General features: G+C 35.2%; 1 protein-coding gene across 1 annotated transcript in view; it reads right to left on the reverse strand.

Annotated features, from left to right (window-relative positions):
* The window catches only part of FBN2 (fibrillin 2), a 649022-nt gene extending 625865 nt beyond the window's left edge, over positions 1 to 23157 (reverse strand). Inside the window, exon 1 of the mRNA XM_053701643.1 lies at positions 22661 to 23157. Within this exon, the coding sequence (XP_053557618.1) occupies positions 22661 to 22872 (212 nt within the window). The 5' untranslated portion in view covers positions 22873 to 23157. The remainder of the gene's footprint in view (positions 1 to 22660) is intronic.
* Between the last annotated feature and the right edge of the window lie 327 nt (positions 23158 to 23484).

Genomic DNA, 23484 nt, shown 5'->3' on the forward strand with positions numbered 1-23484 from the left:
TATGTATTCATTCAATTTCAAAATGTAATATTCAAATTTGAAATAGTATTTCTAGTCTACAACTGTGTTTAATAAATGTAATATTCGAAGTTGAATGCTACATTCGAATTCGAATGTCACATTCGAATTTGAAATAGTATTTCTAGTCTAATACTGTGTTTTATAAATTTAATTTTCGAATTCGAATGTGATATTCGATTTGAATGTGACATTGGAAATAGTGTTTCTAGTCTACAATTGTGTTTTATAAATGTAATATTCGAATTTGAATGTGACATTTGAAAACTGTAAATAACATTCGAAAATTGAATTTTTAAGAATATTTGTTCTTATCAACATTCTATTATGTAAATTGAATTTCTACAATAACATTTGGATATAAACACATTCGCCCATCCCTACTTCTCAGTGGAACACCACCATTGCTAGTGCAATCCTTAATGTTAGTGCAACTCTCTATGATAATACAGTCTCTTGTATATATTGCATATTTTGCACATAAGTGTACTAACTCCCAGAAAATATTATTCTGTCTTAGTAAATGTGTTTTATATTGTACATTGTATCTCTTTGTACTGTATGTGTTGTGATATTGTAAGTATAACATGGAAGTTAATTCACTAATAAAACATCCTTGTGTATGCATGCAAACTTGGCAATAAAAATAGTCTGATTCTGATTAATTATTAGTCATTTTTGTAAATGACCAGTACCAAATATGAATGAGATATTAGTAGAATTACTATTTTTAGTAGAATTACTATATTTGTAAATCCCCGCCCCTTTGATTTGATTGGCTGTTAATAGACGAGAGGAGGTTTAAATTGCTGATGACTGTAGTCTGTGTAAGATTCACAGTTTGGCAGGAGCCCTGAAACATTGCTCTGTTATTTATTTATGTGTTTATGCATCAATAGATCTGTCTACTGAAGAGGCGAGCAGTGTCATTTTGCTCAAAAATCATATATAATATAATTTATCATTGCTGATATCACACATAGTACAATTATTGGCATCAATAATAACATTTCCATCCCTATCCAAATTCAAGCACAAAGGAAATCTGTGTGATATATGGGCACTGACTATTCTAAATTGCGTCCAACAGCAGAAATAACATCGAACACTACTTCAAATGTAGCCAAGAGAAAATCAGACTTGCCTTGGTCACAAAAATCCACACTCAATTATGCTACAAAAGTTCTCCAACTCCATGCTGGGGAAATGCATCTTAAACAATGAGGCCTATCTATCAAGATCCGAATGGAGCTTGATGCCCCGTGTTTCTGGGGAGCCTGCAGGCTCGCCAGAAACAGCAGTTATGAAGCAACGGTCACAAAGACGATCGGGTTGATTGACACCCCCCTGCTGGCGGCCCAATGGCCGCGAGACTACATGGGGCGGCGTTGCACCAGCAGCTCTTGTGAACTGCTGGTGCAATGCTGAATACGGCAAGCATATTGCTCGCCGTATTCAGCGAGGTCTGGAGGACACGATCCGCACTGTCGGATCAGGTCCGCCAAACTTTCTTAAATAGGGGCCAATGAGTCAAGAAACATGAGAAGACAATTTTTTTACATGGGTCTTTTGACACGGTTTCTTCAGCACAGCAACCAGCATAAACAATTATACATTGCTTTCATTACAATGCAGAGTTTAGTAAATAGTGTGCAGTCCCTTTAATTTGTACAAAGCATACATTTCACAACAAAAACCAAAAGCTTTTCAAATTTGTATTTCTACATCTCATAACCTATCTGTACACACTTTTTTGCCTCTTATAAATCAATGTTATGACATAAATGTATTTAAATACTTATTACTTGTCAAATTTCCTTTTTTCTCTCCATTTTTCTATTAGAGTAAGCTTAACATTTTAAGTATTTCCTGTAAAGGGATATGATACCCAAATGTTGAAGCATTTGAAAGTGATGCAGCATAGCTGTAACAAGCTGACTAGAAAATATCACCTGAACATCTCTATGTAAAAAAAGGAAGATATTTACCCCTCTGTAAAGAGACATTAAAAAGATAAGAAACCTAAAAATGTTCTTACATGATTTAGATAGAGCATGTGATTTTAAACAACTTTACTTCTATTATCAATTTTGTCTTTGTTCTCTTGGTGTCTTTTGTTGAAAAGCAGAAGCGTATGCTTAGGAGACAGTCCCCTTCTGGAGCACTATATGGCAACAGTTATCCATTTCCAAGAGCACTAGATGGCAGCACTATTTCTTGCTAAGTGGTGCTCCAGATGCCTACCTAGGTATATCTTCAACACAGAACATCATGGGAACGATGCAAATTTAATAATATAAGTCATTTGGAAACTTTTTTAAATGGTATGCTCTGTCTGAATCACAAAAGAAAATTGCTGGGTTTCATATCCCTTTAAGCAGCCAATCAGAATGCTAGTTTACTATAAAATCTCACAAGATTTCAGTGAAATCTAATGACATCACAGAAAAGCAATGCATGACCTCAACACTGATGATGCTGATTGGCTGTTATTTTTTTGTTTCAACTTGCAGCTGGACAGAAGCTAAAGAATAACTGTTCAAAGAGCACTTACTCTGGTGAGCTGAAGAAATTGTGAGGTGAAATATTTTCCCTTTTTACATAGAGACGTTAAGGTGATATTTTCATGTCAGCTTTTTACAGTTATGCTGCATCACTTTCAAATGATTTAGCATATGAGTATTATGTCCCTTTAAGTTTTACACATAACATTATTTTATATCATTAATTGGGTCATTGAAAGATATGTCACATTATCTGTGATATCTTCTGGTAGTTAATATGTGTGATGTCAGTACTTATGCCATTAATGATGTCATGATGATGCCATACTTAGTGCTGTCATCTGTGGTAACTTCCTAGAAAAGTTGATCAGTGATTTACTCCCAAAATGGCTTTCCGAACAAATTGGTTGTCATGTTTCTTCAGTGATCACAATGCAAAATCAATTCATTTGCTAAAGTCCCGAAGCCGCAAATAGAAATTGGGAGGTAAAGGGGTTTTCATGTAACCCCATTGTTGACTCTGCAGAGGAAATACTAATTTACATGTGTTATATTAACCTATTGCAATCCAAATTCATCCTTATCACTGATTAACAATATGAATGCCATTTGTATTTTGGCATGATGAGCATACTTAAATAGTCACACCAGGACCCCAAAATCTACAAATGGCATGTTTTTTATTTTTTTATTTTAATATTTGATTTAAAGTCTTATTTGCAATACCATATTTGTCAGTAACAGTACTGGCATCTTCTAAACCGTGTTTTAAAAAGGGATTGTACAACTGCACTTTTGATAGGAACCTAATGTAATCTGTTTCCGCACCACTTCTATATCATCTAAATGCATATTGTATGTTACAGACTGTGCACCATTTTTCTATTACTATATGGTTGCTTTTAAACTTTGATAAAAAACATTTTTTACAAGATTTATATAGTTTGATAAAGTACCATTTCCATTTTGCTGTGATGTGAGAATAAGATGGTGACTATGTTTTTTTAGCATAAGTGAAACTGTAAACCCACTGCCTTGCAACATTGTATCTGCCAAGGAGACCCTCAAACGAGATTGCACTTTCATGAGTGGGTATTTATATAGGGGACGTGCATTCATTCACGCTATGTCCAAACACAGTCACAACAGTGCATTTCACGCCTACATTATTGAACTCACTGTCACAAAGGCGCGTTCCAGTTTACAAGATCAATAATGTAGGTATAATGCTTTAGTGGTGGTGCGGATGGAAATGGATTACAGTAGGTTTTTCTGAAAGTCTTAATTGCATGAGCCCCTTTTAAAACTTGGTTGGGAGACACCACTACTGTTAGTGACAAACATGACAGTACGAGTGTGACTTTAAATCAAATATTAACCCCTTTATGACTATGACATACCCTTTATGTCGCTGGTTATTAAGGGTTTGTCGGTTCATAATAGAGTGGGTCTCGCCGCCAGCGGCAAGACAGCACTATTATAACAACCCTCCCTCCTGCAGGCTTCCTAAATAGGTGACACTGCGCTATAAAAAAATCAAGCCCCACAGAAAGACGAGAGACATACAGGGTACGTCGCTGCATGGTCGTTAGGGGGTTAAAATAAAAAATAAAAACATGTCATTTGTAGATGTTGGGGCCCTGATGTGACTTTTCCTGCAGATCCAACTAGCTGTACAAGATATCACATATACATATGTATATGTACCTATCCACTATATACAGCCTATCCAATAGTCATGAATGGAGCTTTAATGAATCAATACCATGTATGTTAATAGACTTCTACAATGTCTCCTTCAATGCCATTTCCTAGTGTTTGCACATGTGCAAGATAAAGGACTGTTTGCAAAAAATCAAACATTAGCTTTCGAGAACTTATCAAGTGCTTTGAGGTGTTGAATTTGAAAAGACAAAATTGGCAATTGACGAGAATTTTCAGCCCCATAGGAGAATTAGGGTTTTTAATGAAGATTGGAAAACACAATTGTGAGTGTCAGAAAGAGCCAAAAACATGATATAGTCATTGTGTTGAATCGAAAAGTAGCCTTTTCGGATGGAAAAAGACCTTAAAAAGAATCAGTTAATAGATTGTGATTGAAGGGTTAATTTCTAAATTCCCAAGTTTTTAAATTTCTGACTAACATTACTCTTAAATTAATTTACATTTTACTGTGCCCCTTGGCTGACTACATGTTAAAATAAACTAATCAAAAGATTAGGGCAGGCCACAAGTAATTTGAATGCAAAGTGTAATAACCAGAAGGTTAGAGTTCTCTAAACCATAAACTTTCTTTTCAATGCCAGCTGAGCTGTGACCTTTGCAACATAATTTGTTTATTTATTTATTTAAAAAGTTGTGTCTGCGCTGGGAATTCACAAAAGAAGACATAAAGAAAAGGAATTATCCAGTGGAATCTCTACAAATGAAATGTTGAGGGAGCACTTTGAGGAGATCCACTGGTAATTTGTAGGCAGGCTGTTGGGGGAGGGCGGGGCAGGTTTTGCCATGGGCTGAGTCAGGAGTACGGTGAGCATGGCTGGGTGTGTCCCGGGTGGGGCTGGGCATGTTGCAATTGTGCTTGCATGGAGCTGGGATGGGAAAGCAAGGGACAGCCTATATGCTGAGGGGGGGAACTAGTGCCCCCCTGACAAATCCACTGATATTAGCTGATCTGTTTTGCAGCAAGAGTCTCATTTTTCTTTAGTATAATGCTCTCACAATGCACAGAGATACATTAATTATTTAATAAGTGAAATGCCAAAGCTACAAACTGAATAAACTACCTTCAGCATAACATTAATCCGTAGCTAACCTGCCATGCGTTAATTTTGATATATGACATATTAAAAAAGTTTCTTTAATAGAAATCATCAACCCAGTAATTTTCAGAATAAAAAAACATAAACACTAAGGGCTAAATTATGAGAATAGTGCAATCATTAGCGCAAGGAGTATAAACACGATCTCAAGATTGTGGTGTTCTTTACACTCAAATTCATATTACAAGTGGCGCAATTTTTAAATTACCACAAATTTGTAATTTACGCTCCCCATATTTTCTAGCATTTATTACAAGTTGAAAGTAAATGCAATGGCGCAAACGCATTTACTAAACCGTCAACCCCCAACATCGCAAATTACTTCTCTACACTATTAATCCTAAAACTGCCACAAACACCCCACCTCGCAAACTAAACTTCTAGACTATTAACCCCTAAACCACCACACACCCCACCGCAAAGTAACCCACTAACATCTAAACCCCTAACCTAACATCCCCTAAGTTACCCCAAAATAGAATAACCTTACCTATAAAAAAAAACTATCTTTACAAAAAATAAAAACTTACCTGAAAAATTAATAAAACAAACTAATTAAAAAACTATAGGCATAACTCTTTTGTTTTTGGAAATTTGGTTTTGTTTTTGCAGTTAGGTAGATTACAAGTTGTGCGTTCGTGTTTTAACGCTGAAAAATGGTAATTTCAGCATTAAAACAGCAATGCAGCCATTACCGCAAGCCTATTAGCCTGTAACGCGTCAGTCCCGCACTCGTAAAAATGACGTTTTTTCATGGGACTTCCATAGCGCAGCTATTACCAGTTTTGCGGTGAGGCTAAAAAGCTTGCGTTCCAGCCTATACCGTCAAGATCCGTACCGCCATCTGAGAGCAGTAGTTATGAGTTTTATGCAACAAAACTATTACATAAAACTCATAACTAAAGTGTTAGAAAGTACACTAAACACCCATAAACTACCTATTAACCCCTAAACCGAGGCCCTCCTGCATCGCAAATACTATATTAAAGTTATTAACCCCTAATCTGCCGCTCCAGACAACGCCGCCACTAATAAAATGTATTCGAATCAGCCAATAGAATAAGAGCTGCTTAAATCCTATTGGCTGAATTGAATTTTTTATATATATTTTTTTTTTTTTTTGAGATTCCCTCTTAGTAAATGTATTTATATATTCATGTTGACACATCTAGTATTAATTACTTGTTATAGGTTATTCTTATTTGACATTTGCTCAAAATGGTTTGTGTTACATATGAGAGCTTTTTTGTTAGGTCAGAGAAATAAATGTCACACTTTAAAGGAGGGTACAATGTAGATATAATACCAATTAAGGTCTATAATACTAAAGGAAAAATATAGATCTATTGTGATATAAAACATACATGTGGTCAGGCATATTATGTGATTATATGTAGAATAGAGACTATTAAAATACATGTATCCTGCTTATGTTTTTTATGTGGTATATTATATTGTTGTACATATTGTGATTATTTTATTTTGAGGTGTATAACAAATGTTTTTATTGTGATTGTTATATTACTGTTTTCCATTTTTTATTTTTTTCTTAATTTGAAGGGTTACAAGGTTATTGCTATTGTCTATTTTGGGTATGGCAATGGTATGGAGGTTAATACAGAGCTATCTATTCTTATTTGGGATTTGCTCATAATGGTTTGTGTTACATATGAGAGCTTTGTATATAGGGGTTTCCATGCCTACCAACTGCTGACCTGTGCAACAGGTGTTCACACTTTAGAAATTAATTAGCCTATCAGATTTAGTTTTATGTGTTCTATTGTCTTTATAAAGCAAGTGTTGTTAACATTTTAACATAGCCTGAGGAAACAGCCTGTGGTGGCTGAGAAACATGTCGCTGTTTTTAAAATAAAAGTTTTTAAATATGCACTTGCTTTATCACAATTATTCTGCTCCTGTTTGGGGGCAGAGTGTGTGTGCTAGTTCTATCTTCCAAAGTGGTGATTTTCTGAATCCTGCAAATTGGATTCCACAGTCCACTGGGCGGCTGAGAGGTCCCAGTACTGATGATATTGCACCTGGTGGTGCTTTGTTTCCTGTAAGTACAACCTTGAATCCTTTTTTATCTGGTGTACAAACGTTACTGGGCTATGTGTGTGCCTTTTTTGCCCTTATAGGCATCATAGGATAGGCCCTCGCCAAGGATCATCTCTATCTGGCTGGAGACACCAGTGAGCTGGACCACTGTTTGATGTTCCAGGCTGCCACAATAGCACCATTTGGGTGCGCTACGCTTGTGAGTATATTTCCTATCCTGCTGATGTTTTGTATCTGACTGCCGTGACGTTACTAGGCCATGTTGGCGCCTCTGTGCTTCTTTCTCTTATAGATCACGCCACACCAGGATGACCGTCCTATGACAGAGAGCTGCCTTCTTTCTTTTGGATTATTCTTTGTGTGGACATTTTGTTATTTGATTATACCAATATCATCTGGGTCCACTTGTGAGCATATCATCTCTAATAATCTGATATAAGTGTGCTAGGTTTATTGTATATTCTCTTAATTATCTGTATATATCTGCTTACTGTTTGCTGCTTATTGTTAGCGCCCCCTAGGAGTGTGGTGTATGTTCTATATGCACCACCCTCCTTATATCTTTTGTTAAGCCATTACCGCAAGCCTATTAGCCTGTAACGCGTCAGTCCCGCACTCGTAAAAATGACGTTTTTTCATGGGACTTACATAGCGCAGCCATTACCAGTTTTGCGGTGAGGCTAAAAAGCTTGCGTTCCAGCCTATACTGTCAAGATCCGTGCCGCCATCTGAGAGCAGTAGTTATGAGTTTTATGCAACAAAACTATTACATAAAACTCATAACTAAAGTGTTAGAAAGTACACCAAACACCCATAAACTACCTATTAACCCCTAAACCGAGGCCCTCCTGCATCGCAAATACTATATTAACGTTATTAACCCCTAATCTGCCGCTCCAGACAACGCCGCCACTAATAAAATGTATTCGAATCAGCCAATAGAATAAGAGCTGCTTAAATCCTATTGGCTGAATTGAACAGCCAATAGGATTTTAGCAGCCCTAATTCCTATTGTCTGATTCAAAAATTTCAGCCAATAGGAATGCAATAGTACCCCCAGTATAAAAGGGGTAGCTTGCATTTCAATCCTTAGTGTCCGGCGGACAATCGCATGTAGAAGACCTCCACGTTGGATCGATGGACCTCCACCTTGGACCTCCACCTTGGATCTTCGCCTGGACCTCCGCGTTAGACCTTCGCCTGGACCTCCGCCTTGGACCTTCACCTGGACCTCCGACTCCGCGCATCAACCGCTCCACCTCTGCAGGAGGTCAAGAAGATGCCGGTCCCGCGATGAAGATGCCATCTGGATGAAGATGGAGCTGCCGGGCTGAAGATCGTTCAAGCGGGACTTCAACAACTGTGAGTACCTAAAGACTGGTTAGTGTTAGGTTGTTTTAAGATTTTTGGGGTGGGTTTATTTTTAGATTAGGGTGGGCACTCTTAAAAGAGCTGAATGCCCTTTTAAGGTTAGCAAAAGAGCTGAATGCCCTTTTCAGGGCAATGTCCATTCAAATGCCCTTTTCAGGGCAATAGGTAGATTAGTTTTTTTAGATAGTTTTTTTAATTTGTTTGTTGGGGGGGTGGGGGTTTGTAATGTTAGTTAGCTTAGGTTTTATTTTGTAGGTAAGTATGTATTTAGTTTTAAATAGGTATTATTTAGTTAAGAATTGTAACTTTTAATTAACCTATATTTTAATTATGTTAAAGTTAGGGAGTGTTAGGATTAGGTTTAGGCTTAGGGGGTTAATAGTTTAATTTAGGTTGTTGCAATGTGGGGGGCTGGCGGTTTAGGGGATAATAGGTTTATTTAGAGGTAGTGATGTGGGAGGCCAGAGGTTTTAGGGGTTAATAGCTTTATTTAGTGGCAGCGATGTCGGGGAGTGGCGAAATAGGGGTTAATTGATTTATTATAGTGTGGGCGATGTTGGGGTGTAGGGGAATAGGGGTTAATAACTTTAGTATAGTGGCAGCGATATTGGGAGCGGCAGATTAGGGGTTAATAGATTTATTTAGGTGTTGGCGATGTTGGGGGCAGCAGATTAGGGGTGTTTAGACGTGGGGTTTATGTTAGGGTGTTAGGTTTAAACTTAACTTTTTTTTCCCCATAGACATCAATGGGGCTGCGTTATGGAGCTTTTCATTCCGCAATCGCAGGTGTTAAGTTTTTTCTAACCCGCTCTCCCCATTGATGTCTATGGGGAAAGGGTGCACGAGCACGTCAAAACATCGCTTGTATTTTGTGCGTATGGAGCTCAGCCCAATCATATCACACGCACAAGCCAGCTGTTTCAAAACTTGTAATAGCAGCGCTATGGAGGGTGAAATAATGCAACTTTTTTTTCGTTCGTAGGGGGTCTAATGATTATGCGGGTTACCGCGCGAGTTTGGGTGTTAGGTTTTTTCCAATTTTCTTTCTCCATTGAAGTTAATGGTAAACTATGTTAATGCAATCACAATATTCTAAGTTCTCCTCTTTGCACGAGTCGGGTTAGCGCTCAAGCGATAAGTATTTACTTTCGACTTGTAATACAAGCGCAACCCCACTTGCACAAGGAGGAAAAGTTGAGTGGTGCTAGCGTGCGAATGGGAGGGGTAATTACTGCTCAACTCATAATCTAGCCCTAGGTTTTCATGAGTGCTAACCTAACCATGTTAAGATCTAAATTAAGAAACACGATGCGGTAAACGCATTTGTTTAATTCCTATGTTCCTCACATAGAAAATAATGTACTTTTTATCATTAAATATATATTGTTATATATATCTGATACTGCTCATGTAAAATACATATCTATACCTATATATCTATAGGAATAGATATGCAGGTATAGGTATATACACATATATATAAATATGTATTTAAAGGGCCACTGTAAGTAAATATTTTCTATGCCTGTTACTAACTAACTACCCCAAATACGCTTTTTATCAATAGCATTTCATTAACATATCTCTACCATATATCAGAAATCTTGTCTGCAAATTTAATTGTTTTCCAAACCCACTCCGTGGGTATCCTTTGCTCTGTACCAATCCGTTTACAATACCTAGGTTTCAAAATGGCGCTTTAAACACAATTTCATTGGTTTAAGTATTTTGAACACACAGTGCTGAAAATAGTGGGCAGGATAATGTGACATCATCGGGGAATAAAAGATATAACTTTTATAACGTTATGAAACTTTGTTTTGGAGAAAATATAGGTCAGTAGGTTTTAATTAATGTTTATTAACTTTAATATGTTAGTTGTTTGGCTTAAAAATTATAACAGAAAGTAATCCTTTAAGAATAAAAAGGACATTATCCTATGAGTGATGAACATTGGATAAATATGTATGTTAAATATGTATAGTACATATACAGTAAAACATAAATACATCTGTACACACATATATGTATATATATATATATATATATATATATATATATATATATATATATATACTGTGTATATATATATATATATATATATATATATATATATATATATATCCTTATTTAGACATAACACCTTAGACCTCATATCTTTGAGCCATCCTAACTTTTATATGCAATTTTTTAAAACTATTTTTTATTAGATAGTGTTATTATGAGTGTAACTGTACTTTTAAATGTATTTTTGATGTTTTTTGTGACACTTTTTTTTCAAACGTAACAGTTAACCAGAGCTCTGAGATTGCTTTATCCCGGTATGTGTTAATTAATTTGTTTACTTTCAACTTGTAATACTTCTGCCGCCTGCAAACAACCGCGATAAACCCTATATCGCTAGTGCGGAACAGTTAGGACTCCACTCGTAATCTAGCCCTTACTCTACTTACAGCAATTTAACATTTAAACACCTCTTTAAATTATGTATGCAATAGTTAGTTTAATTTTACTGAGAATTGTATTGATAAGCTTTTGCAAAAAAATATATTCTGAAATAAATAAATAAAACAATAAATTATATAGATAAAAACTGAACTGCATGCCCGATTCCCACATGCACAAAATAAACAGTTCATAACAAAAAACACATTCCAGGTTTGACAACAAATCTGTCTGGAAATACTGCTTGGTTATACTTGTTCCCCCCCGACAAAAAAAAAGCATGTAGACGCTGCCTAGATCTATCAACGTAAACGGAATTTGTCTTTCACGATTCAGATATAGCATACGATTTTAACCCCTTAATGACCGTGACATACCACGTATGTGGCTGGTGCTTAAGGGTTTTCTTGTTTATAATAGCGTGGGTCCCACCACAAGCAGCGAGACCATGCTATTAATAACGCAATTCCAATAGAAAGACTACCCTTTAGTGGGTCCATTTATCATTGTGCGGACGGACATGATCCGCTATAGCAAACCATGTCCACCGCACATCGATAAATGCCGACAGCATATGCTGTCAGCATGTATCATTGCACCAGCAGTTCTTGTGAACTACTGGCCCAACACCGCCCCCTGCAGATTCGCGGCCAATCGAGGGTTTCATCCAACCTGATCGTATTGGATCTGGTTGATTTTCGGCGATGTCTGTCCGCCACCTCAGAGCAGGCGGACAGGTTATGGAGCAGTGGTCTTTAAACCGTTCGGAGCTTGATAAATAGACCCCTAGGTGTTAAACAACTTTCTAATTTACTGCTATTATTAATTTGTCTTTGATCTTTTGGTTTCTTCTGTTGAAAAGCAGAGTTATATGCTTAGGAGCCCATTTCTGTAGCAGCAGTTTTGCAAGAATGCTATCCATTTACAAGAGCACTACATGGCAGCACTACTTCCTGTCATGTGGTACTCCAGATGCCTACCAAGGTATTTCTTCAACACAGCAAATTTAATAATAGAAGTAAAAATTGTATGCTCTGTCTGAATCACGCAAGAAAATGTTTGGCTTTTATATCCCTTAAAGAATGGAGAAAACAATGGAGCTAGTTTAGTTATAGAGATAGAAAAAAAACTTCTCATATCACCATAAAAAAATTATATATATAGCTTTGACAACAAATATCTCTGAAAATTCTGCTTGGTTAAATTTTTTCTTCTCAAACACACCTAGAAGCCACCTAGAAATGGAAAACAAACGTTTCTCATATCACCATATTGGGTGGCTCAAAAAATTATTTTCTGTCTCTTTATATCTAAAAAACGACTTAATTCACTTCAAATTTTTTTCTTCCATTTTTATAGCAATCTCCAAACCAAATAGACTAAATTTCAGCCAAATCAGTTTTTCCAATAGCAAGTTATGTTTATTTGGAAAAGTATGCTTATAATGGAGCATTCAGATGTACTGAAACTATGGCTTTAAAAGCAGTTGTGTCCCTCTCCTTATTTATGTTTGCCTCTGACTTCATAACAAAATATAACAAATATGTAGAAAATTTGAAATTTAAGGAACATGTATTTAGTGATAAAAAGTACAGCACGAAGTAGAGATAACCATACTGCTGCCTTACACCACCTTCATGTACTGTAAGGTGCATGCACATATGTGAGGTTGTTTTTAGCTTTATCTATTTTTATATTTATCTTTGACATTTTAGATACACTAGCCCCATGTTTATATTTAGCTTTCTGTTATTTATTGAATCTACATTCAGTTCTGGTTCTTCAGAATTAGCTGCTTCTATTACCTGTTATACCATGTTTCATTTATTACATTTTACAGTTTGTCACCTAGTTTGCACATATTTCTATCATAAGTATACAATTTTTAATATGAAAAACTAAATAAAGAAGGCTATACAAGTCAATCAGTAAATATGTAAGAGAAGACTTGATATCTGGGATACCACAATTGATGTTAAAGGGCCACTAAAGTCAAAATTAAAGGGACAGTCTAGTCATTTTAAACAACTTTTCAATTTACTTTTATCAAATTTGCTTTGTTCTCTTGGTATTATTTGTTAAAAGCTAAACCTAGGTAGGCTCATATGCTAATTTCTAAACCCTTTAAGGCCGCCTTTTATCTCAGTGCATTTTGACAGTTTTTCACAGTTAGAGAGTGCTAGGTCATGTGTGTCATATAGATAACATTGTGCTCACTTACGTGGAGTTATTTATGAGTCAAAACTGATTGGCTAAAATGCAAGTCTGTCAAAAGAACTTAAATAAGGGGGCAGTCTGTAAAGGCTTAGATACAAGGTAATCACAGAGTTTTAAAGTGTATTAATATAACAGTGTTGGATATGCAAAACTGGGGAATGGGAAATGAAGGGATTATCTATCTTTTTAAACAATAAAAATTCTGGTGTAGACTGTCCCTTTAAAGTCTCATGATTTAGAGAAAGCATGCAATTTAAAAAAACAACAACTTTCCAATATACATTCATTATCAAAATGTACACATTATTTTATATGCACACTTTCTGCAGCTCCACCTCCTACTGAGTATGTGCAAATGTACACAGTATATATGCATTTTGTGATTGGCTGATACCTGTCACATAGTACAGGGGGAGGGAAAATTGTATTGACTTTGAAATTTGCTAGAAAATATTCTACTGCTCATTTCAAATTCAACGTAAGTGGTATTGTATTGCCTTTTTATTATGTATTTTGTAAATTTTTCCATTCTGATATATTTAGTGGTCCTTTAAAGGGACACACAAGTCAAAATTAAACTTCATGATTCAGATACAGCATGCAATTTTAAGCAACTTTCCAATTTACTTCCATTAACAAAATGTCTTAATATTTACAGTTTTTGAGTCACCAGCTCCTACTGAGCATGTGCAAGAATTCACTGCATATACGTATATGCATTTGTGATTGGCTAATGGTGGTCACATGATACAGGAGGAGTGGAAATAGACATAACTTTGCAATTTATTTAATAAAAATCATGCATTTGTTGATTATGCAAATCTACTGTATTGACTGGTACTTTTGTTTTTAGCCACCTGTTAAAATGGCTGAAAAATATCTTCTGAAACATCATAAAGCTGTTGGATTTTAATTTTGCATTAGCCAAACTGTGGCAGAGGAACGCTATTTTCAGATCCATTCAAATATACAGGAACCAAAAACAATGATTATTTGATCGCAATTTGCATTGAGCTGATTAAAATCTGTTGGAATACTCAAGGATGACCATCCACAAATTTCCATGCATAATCCTACTAATTGTACCTATAATTTCACCTTTGGCCAATTTAAATATATTTGTGGCATCCTATTTACAAAGCTGGAAAATGTAAATGTAATATATTTCTAGTAGGTTTCTAGCAGATGTAAATAATACCTGCTAAAGAGTTAAACAGATAGGAAAACTTGAACACCCAACGAGCTCTTTGCTGCTATTAGAAAATGATAAATGATGACAAGCTAATTCATAACTCAAGATGGACTCTTTGTTGTGACTGATTGGTTGAATCTCGTGTATCCTTTTCAGGGGTGGCACTGAAGTGCTCTGGGTGCGAGTACCTAGCTAACACTTTCGCCCTGTTAAACACAGTGCAGAATTAAATTTGGCAAAAGTAAAACCTGTTATAAACTTGTGGTTAAAGGGACATTCTACACTAAAATTTTTATTGTTTAAAAAGATAGATAATGTCTTTACTACCCATTCCCCGGGTTTGCACAACCAACATTGATATATTATTATACTTTATTACATTTATACCTCTAAATTTCTGCTGGTTTCTAAGCCACTATAGACACTATAGACAGCCTCTTAATTGCATGCTTTTTTATTTGCTAGTTCATGTGGGCCATATAGATAAACATTGTGCTCACACCCGTGGAGTTATTTAAGAGTTAGCACAACACAGTACTAAACACGAGTCAATAGATAATAAATAAAAAGTCATGTGATCAGGGGGCCGTCAGAAGATGCTTAGATACAAGGTAATCACAGAGGTAAAAAGTATATTAATATAACTGTGTTTCTTATGCAAAACAGGGGAATGGGTAATAAAGGGATGATCTATCTTTTAAAACAATACAATTCTATTGTAGACTGTCCCTTTAAATTATTTTGCTCCTTTAATTAAAATGAAGCTATCATATAATTTAAATATGAGGGCAAGGGGCATCTGAGAGAGGCAAAAGAATCAATTCTCAAACCTAGAGTAACCCATAAAAACTGGACTGTTGGAGGCTACGCAACACTGAAAGTTTATTTTATTCTGGAATAGAAACATTTTGTGAACATATTGTTTTTGAAGCATCACAAAAATGTACTAAAGGATAAAAATGATGTAAACTCTACAGTAGTTACCCATATGTTATACATAAAATGTGATGTATGAAAGTGAGGGGTTGTGAAAGAAAGTATGAAGCTAATATAGTAAAAAAACATGAACACTGAAACCAGAGCAATTGGCTTTTATTTAGCTCCATCTGCTTAAACTCTGTTTACTTTGCCAGTGGAGACCATGCAAGACTTTCCAACACAAACATAATACTGCTCAGGTTCATTCATAAAAACAAATATATTTTCTTCTTGCTACATTTTACATAAAGAAGCTTTAACATAGATAAATAGATAGATAGATAGATAGATAGATAGATGATAGATAGATAGATAGATGATAGATAGATAGTAAAACAGACATGGCTGGAAATTTCCAGTAATCCACTAGTCCTGGACTAGTAAAAAAACAGGCTATTTGTGTGTCTGCGTGTGGCCGTGTGTGTGTCTATAGATAACGGTTTCTTTATCTATTTGAACATATGACAAAAAAAACCCATAAGGAATTACATTTGCATAAAAAAATATTCTTGTAAAGTTCTGTGGCCACATCATGTACTAAAAGTGTGCACAGATATCCAGCACGTCACTTACATAAGCATCTGCCTCCATATGTGCATAATGTCATCATGTGACCCATCAAAGGCTTTTAATGCAAGCACTCTCCTAAATCTACAAACATGCACAGGGAACCTACAGCTTAATTCATAGCATGTTATGTGCATGCTGGTAAGTGGAAGTTGTACCTTATAACTTTATATGTTGTTGAAGGAGCTGTTCCTACATATATAATGCAAGTCAGTGGGTGGTCAATGAGCTACGTTCCAGACCCCTCTCAAAACTGACAGAAACAATAGAATATAAACAAATTAGCTATATAAGGGTTATTTATTTATAGAATGTTTTACCAGGAAATATACATTGAGATTCCCAGCGCTACGGAATTTGGTGGCACTATACAAATAAATGATAATAATAATAATAATTTCAAGTATGTCCTGGGATATGCCAGCAATACAGTACATATTGTGCAAATAGTTACATTAATTAGTTTCTGATATCTGATTATATTCTGCAAATAAATGATAATAATTATAATGATACATAGTGTATGTACAAAGCTCCCCATAGACTTTAACAGTGAATTTTGTAGAAAAGGTATTAGATAAGTGTCATCAACCCTATAACACTGTAAAAGAAAATATAAGCAATTTTATGTTTATATAACACTAAGGGCTAGATTACTAGTGGTGCGCTAACAGTTGCGAGCGAGCGATAAGGAGTTTATTGCGGGTCTTTGCGCACGTCGGAATAGCACGTGTATTTCAAGTTGAAAAATAATGAGTTTGCTTGAGCGCAATTGAATTTAATGCATGTCGGGATAGGGGGTCTTCAGAGCCCTGGTTAACTGTTAAGCAAGTCAAAAAAGTTGCACAAAACACATCAAAAATACATTAAACAAAAAAGTTACACTCATAGTAACATTGTCTAATAAAAATTATTTTTAAAAAAATGCATAAAAAAGTTATAAGGGCTCAAAGATATGAGGTCTCAGGTGTAAGGAAAAAAGTAATGGAAAGGGCTTTAACATAGATAAATACATATACATGTCTAAATATGTATGTGTGTATATATATATATATATATATATATATATATATATATATATATATATATACAGTATATATATATATATATATATTTATGTGTGAACATATGTATTTATGTATTTATATGTGTATATATGTATTTACAGACATATATACACATATATTTACATATGTACACATATTTATTTATAAAATATTTTACCAAGAAGGATACACTGAGATTTCTCTCGTTTTCAAGTATGTCCTGGGATCACAAAACATTGCAATTGATACAATAGGGTACAATAAAATACAAAAACAATAATAATACACAATATATGCAAAAATTTTACATAGAGCAGGCAGGAAATATATAATCAACCATGACAGGTGCATTCTGTTTTGAGATATGTAGAGAGGGATCTCTTAAAGGATATTAGGCTTGGGGAAGGTTTGAAAGTGTGCGGGAGGTCATTCCATAACTGTGGCGCTCTGTAAGAAAAGGAGGATCGAGCTGCTTTATTTTTGTATTGAGGCAAGCTAAATAATGTGCTGGTACTGGATCGGAGGTTATAGGAGGTGAGAATAGCTGGGGAGAGCATTCTGCTCAGGTAGGGTGGGAGCTTCCCAGAAAGGCTCTTAAACACAAGGCAGGAAAGATGGAGGGTGCGTCTGAATTCCAGCGACAGCCAGTTTAGTTCTTTTAGCATGTCACAATGGTGGGTCCTGTAGTTACATTGTAGCACAAAGCGGCAGAATGAGTTATACAATGTATTAAGTTTATTAAGGTGAGTTTGCGGTGCAGGTTGCGTATGCTATGTCCCCATAATCCCAATACATATATAGGCATGTACATAAGTGCATTAGAGCCCTTTGCAGTCAAGTAGCTGAAAACATGATACATCCTATTTATGCAATATTCATATTCAATAAAATGTTTAACTATTATCTACTGTAAATATTTTACATTCAAATGTTCTTCACATAGAGGAATATGTTTTAAGTATTTTTAAATAGATATTCCTATATATATATATATATATATATATATATACGAATCTCATAATCGATTAGTAGGTTTGCAATTAGTTGGTTTGCACACAGCACCAGCTGCTTCACTCCAAAGAGCTCCTGCACATGGTATTGTGTTTTATACTTATGCCCTTAGCCTAAAGACATTTACTTTTCACTTTTTATGGACACTATAAGTTTCTTTTTAAATATACAACCACTCCTGGCTAATGTGCAACCCAGAAATAATAGGAATCATCATTTGTATTGTAAATCAGGTGATTTGGGACTATGCTTTGCATGATATAGTGCAGAGCTTGTTATTGACACCTAGCCCTAGATTGATGGGAATTGTTATTTGAATTGCTGTGCACTATTATCTGTTTGCACAATAATTAGCATGATCGCTTGCTATTGTTGATTATATGTACTGTATAGATAAATATGTAAGGCTTTGTCCTGTTATAGATATATATAGTCCATAGCGCTTTTGACGTTTTTTTATTTTTTTTTTATATTTTTAATTAATTGTAATATGGACAAGTTCAGCTTTTTCACGTGACGCTCATGTGAAAACATTTTACTTTCAACTTGTAATACGTGCTCTACTCGACGTGCACAAAAAGTTTACTTCTAGCGAAGTTAATGCACAAGCGGTAGCGCTAATTTATGCTCCACTCATAATCTAGCCCTACATTTTTAAATACTGTGCCTTTAAAGGAACAGTATAATTTGCTTTGTTCTCTTGATATCCAATGTTAAGAGTACAACTAGGTAGGCTGATAGAAGCTCAGGAGCGTGTACATGTCTTTAGCAGTCTATGGCAGAAGTGTTTGTATCTATATATAATACTGTTATAAACAATGTTGCAAACTCTTCTGCCAGATGGCTAAAGACACGTGCTCGCTCCTGAGCTCACTTAGAATAACTCTTTAATAAAGGATATCAAGAGAACTGAGCAAAATTGATAACAGAAGTAAATGTAAAGTTGTTTAAAATGTCATGCTCTGTCCAATCCATTTAAAAGAACATGAAACCCAATTTCTTTCTTTCATGATTTAGATAGGACATGCAATTTTAAAGGGCCAGTAAACCTACAAAATAATGTTATATAATTCTGCACAGAGTGCAGAAATATATAACATTAGCTTAGCGCCAACTTTATAAATCAGAAGTTTACAGAGATATTTGATTCCATAATTCAATTTTCCTGAACGCCACTCCTGGCTCTACTGAGCGGATCTTGTTTTTCATAATCGCTTTGCAGGCACGCTGTCTAGTCACAGCGCACCCGATCGCACTATTAAACTGAATGTAGCTCGCTCCTGCTACCAGATCAGAGCAGGAGTGAGCTACATTCAGCGTGCCTGCAAAGCGCTTATGGAAAACAAGATCCGCTCAGTAGAGCCAGGAGCGGAGTTCAGGAAAATTAAATTATGGAATCAAATATCTCTGTAAGCTTCTGATTTATAAAGTTGGCGCTAAGCTAATGTTATATAATTCTGCACTATTATATAACTTTATTTTGTAGGTTTACTGGCCCTTTAAATAACTTTCCAATTTATTTCTAATATATAATTGGTTTTTATTCTCTTTGTATGCTTGTTGGAAAGTATACCTAGGTAGGCTTAGAAGCTGCTGATTGGTGGCTGTACATATATGCCTCTTGTTTGTGGCAATAGATACCAAGAGAAGAGAATAAAGCAAATTAGATAATAGAAATATATTAGAAAGTTGTTTAAAGGGATATAAAACCCAAACTTTTTTGATTCATGATTCAGATAGCGCACGGAGTTTTAAACAACTTTCTAATTTACTTCTATTATTAATTCTTCTTCCTTCTGTTGGTATTTTTTGTTGAAAACAGGGATGTACGCTTAGGAGACGGCCAATTTCTGGAGCACTTTATGGCAGCATTTTGCAAGAATGTTATTCATTTGCAAGAGCACCAGATGGCAGCACTATGTTCTGCCATGCAGTGCTCCCGATGCCTACCTAGATATCTCTTCAACACAAAATATCATGAGAACAAAGCTAATTTGATAATAGAAGTAAATTGGAAACTATTTTAAAATAGTATGTTCTGTCTGAATCACAAAATAATTTCTTTGGGCTTCATATCCTTTTAAGTTTAATTTTGACTTAACTGTCCCTTTTGTTTCTTCAATACCTTCAAGTGCAAAAAAGTCTTAATAGTCTCTCACACAACTCTGCATTGCAATTTTCTCATCTACCAGTTTTACAGTTTTATGCTGTCCATGCTGCAGCAGTTGTTATTGTGAATCAGTGTAATATGAACCTTTGTAAAATGAGGGTTGCCATTAATATTTTAGTCCAAAACTGATTTATCTCCAAAATAAAATCAATGTACATATAACAAAGTCTATGACTTAATGTAATGTATGTGCAAAAAGAAGACTTTAAAGAATGTAGTGACTAAAAGTATTTTAAAGTTATTTATAGTTAATGGCTACAAAATGAATAAACATTTTAGTTTAATATTGGAAACAATCTGGTCTGTCCATATAAGTTTCTGCAAATCATTTTGTGAGTTAACCCTTTAAGGACACAGCTTTCAGTTTGCTCAATGGTTTTATGACGGAAAAATTCCGTCATATGTCCTTAAGAGGTTAAGATGTAAATTACAATGATTTCACATCCTGATACTGCATTTTGCAGCTGGTAGGTATTGCAGGCTACTTGTGTTGCAACACCTACAGATCCTCATAAAAAATAATAATTCTTTTTAATATTTTAAATAATGCAGTCAGCTGTATATTATTCTTCAGTGGGAGAATTAATATGTACTGTAAGTTGTGTGTTGGTAGTTCATGCTAAACACAGACAAAAAAAAAACTAGATCTTTTGAAGCTGTAGTTGTATTACTGAAAATTTCAAAGGTGAAGTTATTAGATTGTTTTGCTTCACTGCACTTCATAGGTAGTTTCTTGGCTACATCATCTGACTGAGAGGGCATTTTAATGTGTGATTTAATATGGTAGCAGATGAAAATTGGATGAGTATTTAAAGGGGCAGTAAACACTATTTTAACTGCAAAGTTCCAGATCACGTGTGTCCCTATACAACTTTCCTAAGTATTTTAAAAGTTTTACACAGTCGTGGATGCAGGTTTAGTTCATATAACAATTGGCATGGCAGGTGGAACAAAGGGTCACATGCAGTACTGGCTGCCCCCTGAATGTAAGCAGAGCGCGCCCCAGCACCCTGCTTGACCCTGACTGACAGAAGTGCTGGGTCACCTATGCACCTACACCTGGTAAACCAGCATGCACCGCAGGGTGAAACTTATAAAGCGCGCTGAAATTGTTATTAATAACAGAGGGAGATACCTTGTGATATATATAATATATATTTATATACTGCAGTTTATAATGGACTGTCCCTGCATTGTCACTGAGGAGTGGAATACAATGAAATCACTTACATTCTTACATCATTCTCTGAATTTCTTTACTTGAATTGCAGGGTGATTAAAATGTTAATTAAAAACAAGAAGATATTTAGGGAAGCTCTGATAATGGATTTAGATCATTTTCTTTTGGCTATTTCCCATGGATTTCAAAATAATACATCTATATACCAAATAATACATTTATATACCAAATAATACAGTTATATACAAAATAATACAGTTATATACAAAATAATACAGTTATATACCAAATAATACATTTATATACTAAATAATACAGTTATATACAAAATAATACAGTTATATACCAAATAATACATTTATATACTAAATAATACAGTTATATACAAAATAATACAGTTATATACAAAATAATACAGTTATATACCAAATAATACATTTATATACTAAATAATACAGTTATATACAAAATAATACAGTTATATACAAAATAATACAGTTATATACCAAATAATACATTTATATACTAAATAATACAGTTATATACAAAATAATACAGTTATATACAAAATAATACAGTTATATACCAAATAATACATTTATATACTAAATAATACAGTTATATACAAAATAATACAGTTATATACAAAATAATACAGTTATATACCAAATAATACATTTATAAAAATACACAAATACTAACTATATGGACCGACAATGAAAAGTTTTTGTTCTTTAAAAAAAGAGCAGGTCTAATATTTTTTTGTAAATTCACATAATCAAAAGTGTCAACACTTCCAGATCTGCAACCCTTTCTTTACACCTCTCTGTTCTACACGGTACAGAGAAAGGGGCACTGGTGGGAATTAAGATTTCTTTTTTTTATCATTATTATTATTATTATTATTATTATTATTATTATTATTATTTGTGTGTATATAAAGGCAGGAATAAGAGGTAAATAAGTAAAATAAATAAATACATAATAAAAAAGATCAGCAAAATTAGTAACACTTCAACCCCTGCTATGGAGCATTGTGGTAAACTGTGTGGTGCATTATCCCTAGGGCAGATAAACTTACCCGCGCAGCGCGTCCTGTCCTCTCCTGCGCACCCTGTTAGCAACTGCAGCAGATGCACTGGATGCTCCCTCCTGAGGTCCCAACCTGGAGTCCTGTTGCCCATGTGCTCCTGGCACAGCAAAGCATCCCAACACCACCGCTAATAAGCCCAGCAAGGACACAGTCCGCCTCTCTCCTCCATGTAAAGGAGGGTTATTCAGGGCAGTCACCATTGGGGAGCAGAATCCAAGGCTCCACTTCCAAAAGCTGAGAGTTTGTGCTCTAAAGTGAAACTTTTAGGAAGCAGCCAGTCTATATTTGTAGGACAAAATAACCAATGAATGTGCTGCAAATACCAGTTCTAGTGTGATGCAGTGATGTGCCAGTTGCATCCGTCAGATTAAACAAAGAGGATGTGAGTGCAAAGACAATTGTCTGGTTCTTTGATAAATCCCAGTTTGCCGATCTCCTCCTGCTCAGTGGTTGTGGCAGAGCAAGCAGCAGCCAGTGTCATAGCTGATTCCCCAGCAGATCCTCTATCCCTCTCTCTCAAGAACCAGCGCTCAGCTCCAAACCCCGCCCCTGCTCCTAGCTCAGCCACTCGCCGCTGTTTCTTTTAAGGTGGATTAGGCTAAATTGCCACTCAACGAAAAATGCACTATACAGGTTGTTGTTTTTTTAACCATAAATAGCAAGAATAACAGTTATCAATTATTTATTATGCAGTTTTTAAATTTCAGTGATCTGCATGACATTTTATATATTAAGATTGTGTGCTTCAATGTTGAGAGAAAATGTTAAAGGGACAGTAAAGTCAAAATTAAACTTTCATGATTCAGATAAAG

The sequence above is a fragment of the Bombina bombina genome, chromosome 2 (genome assembly GCF_027579735.1).
Source record: "Bombina bombina isolate aBomBom1 chromosome 2, aBomBom1.pri, whole genome shotgun sequence".
Lineage (NCBI taxonomy): Eukaryota > Metazoa > Chordata > Amphibia > Anura > Bombinatoridae > Bombina > Bombina bombina.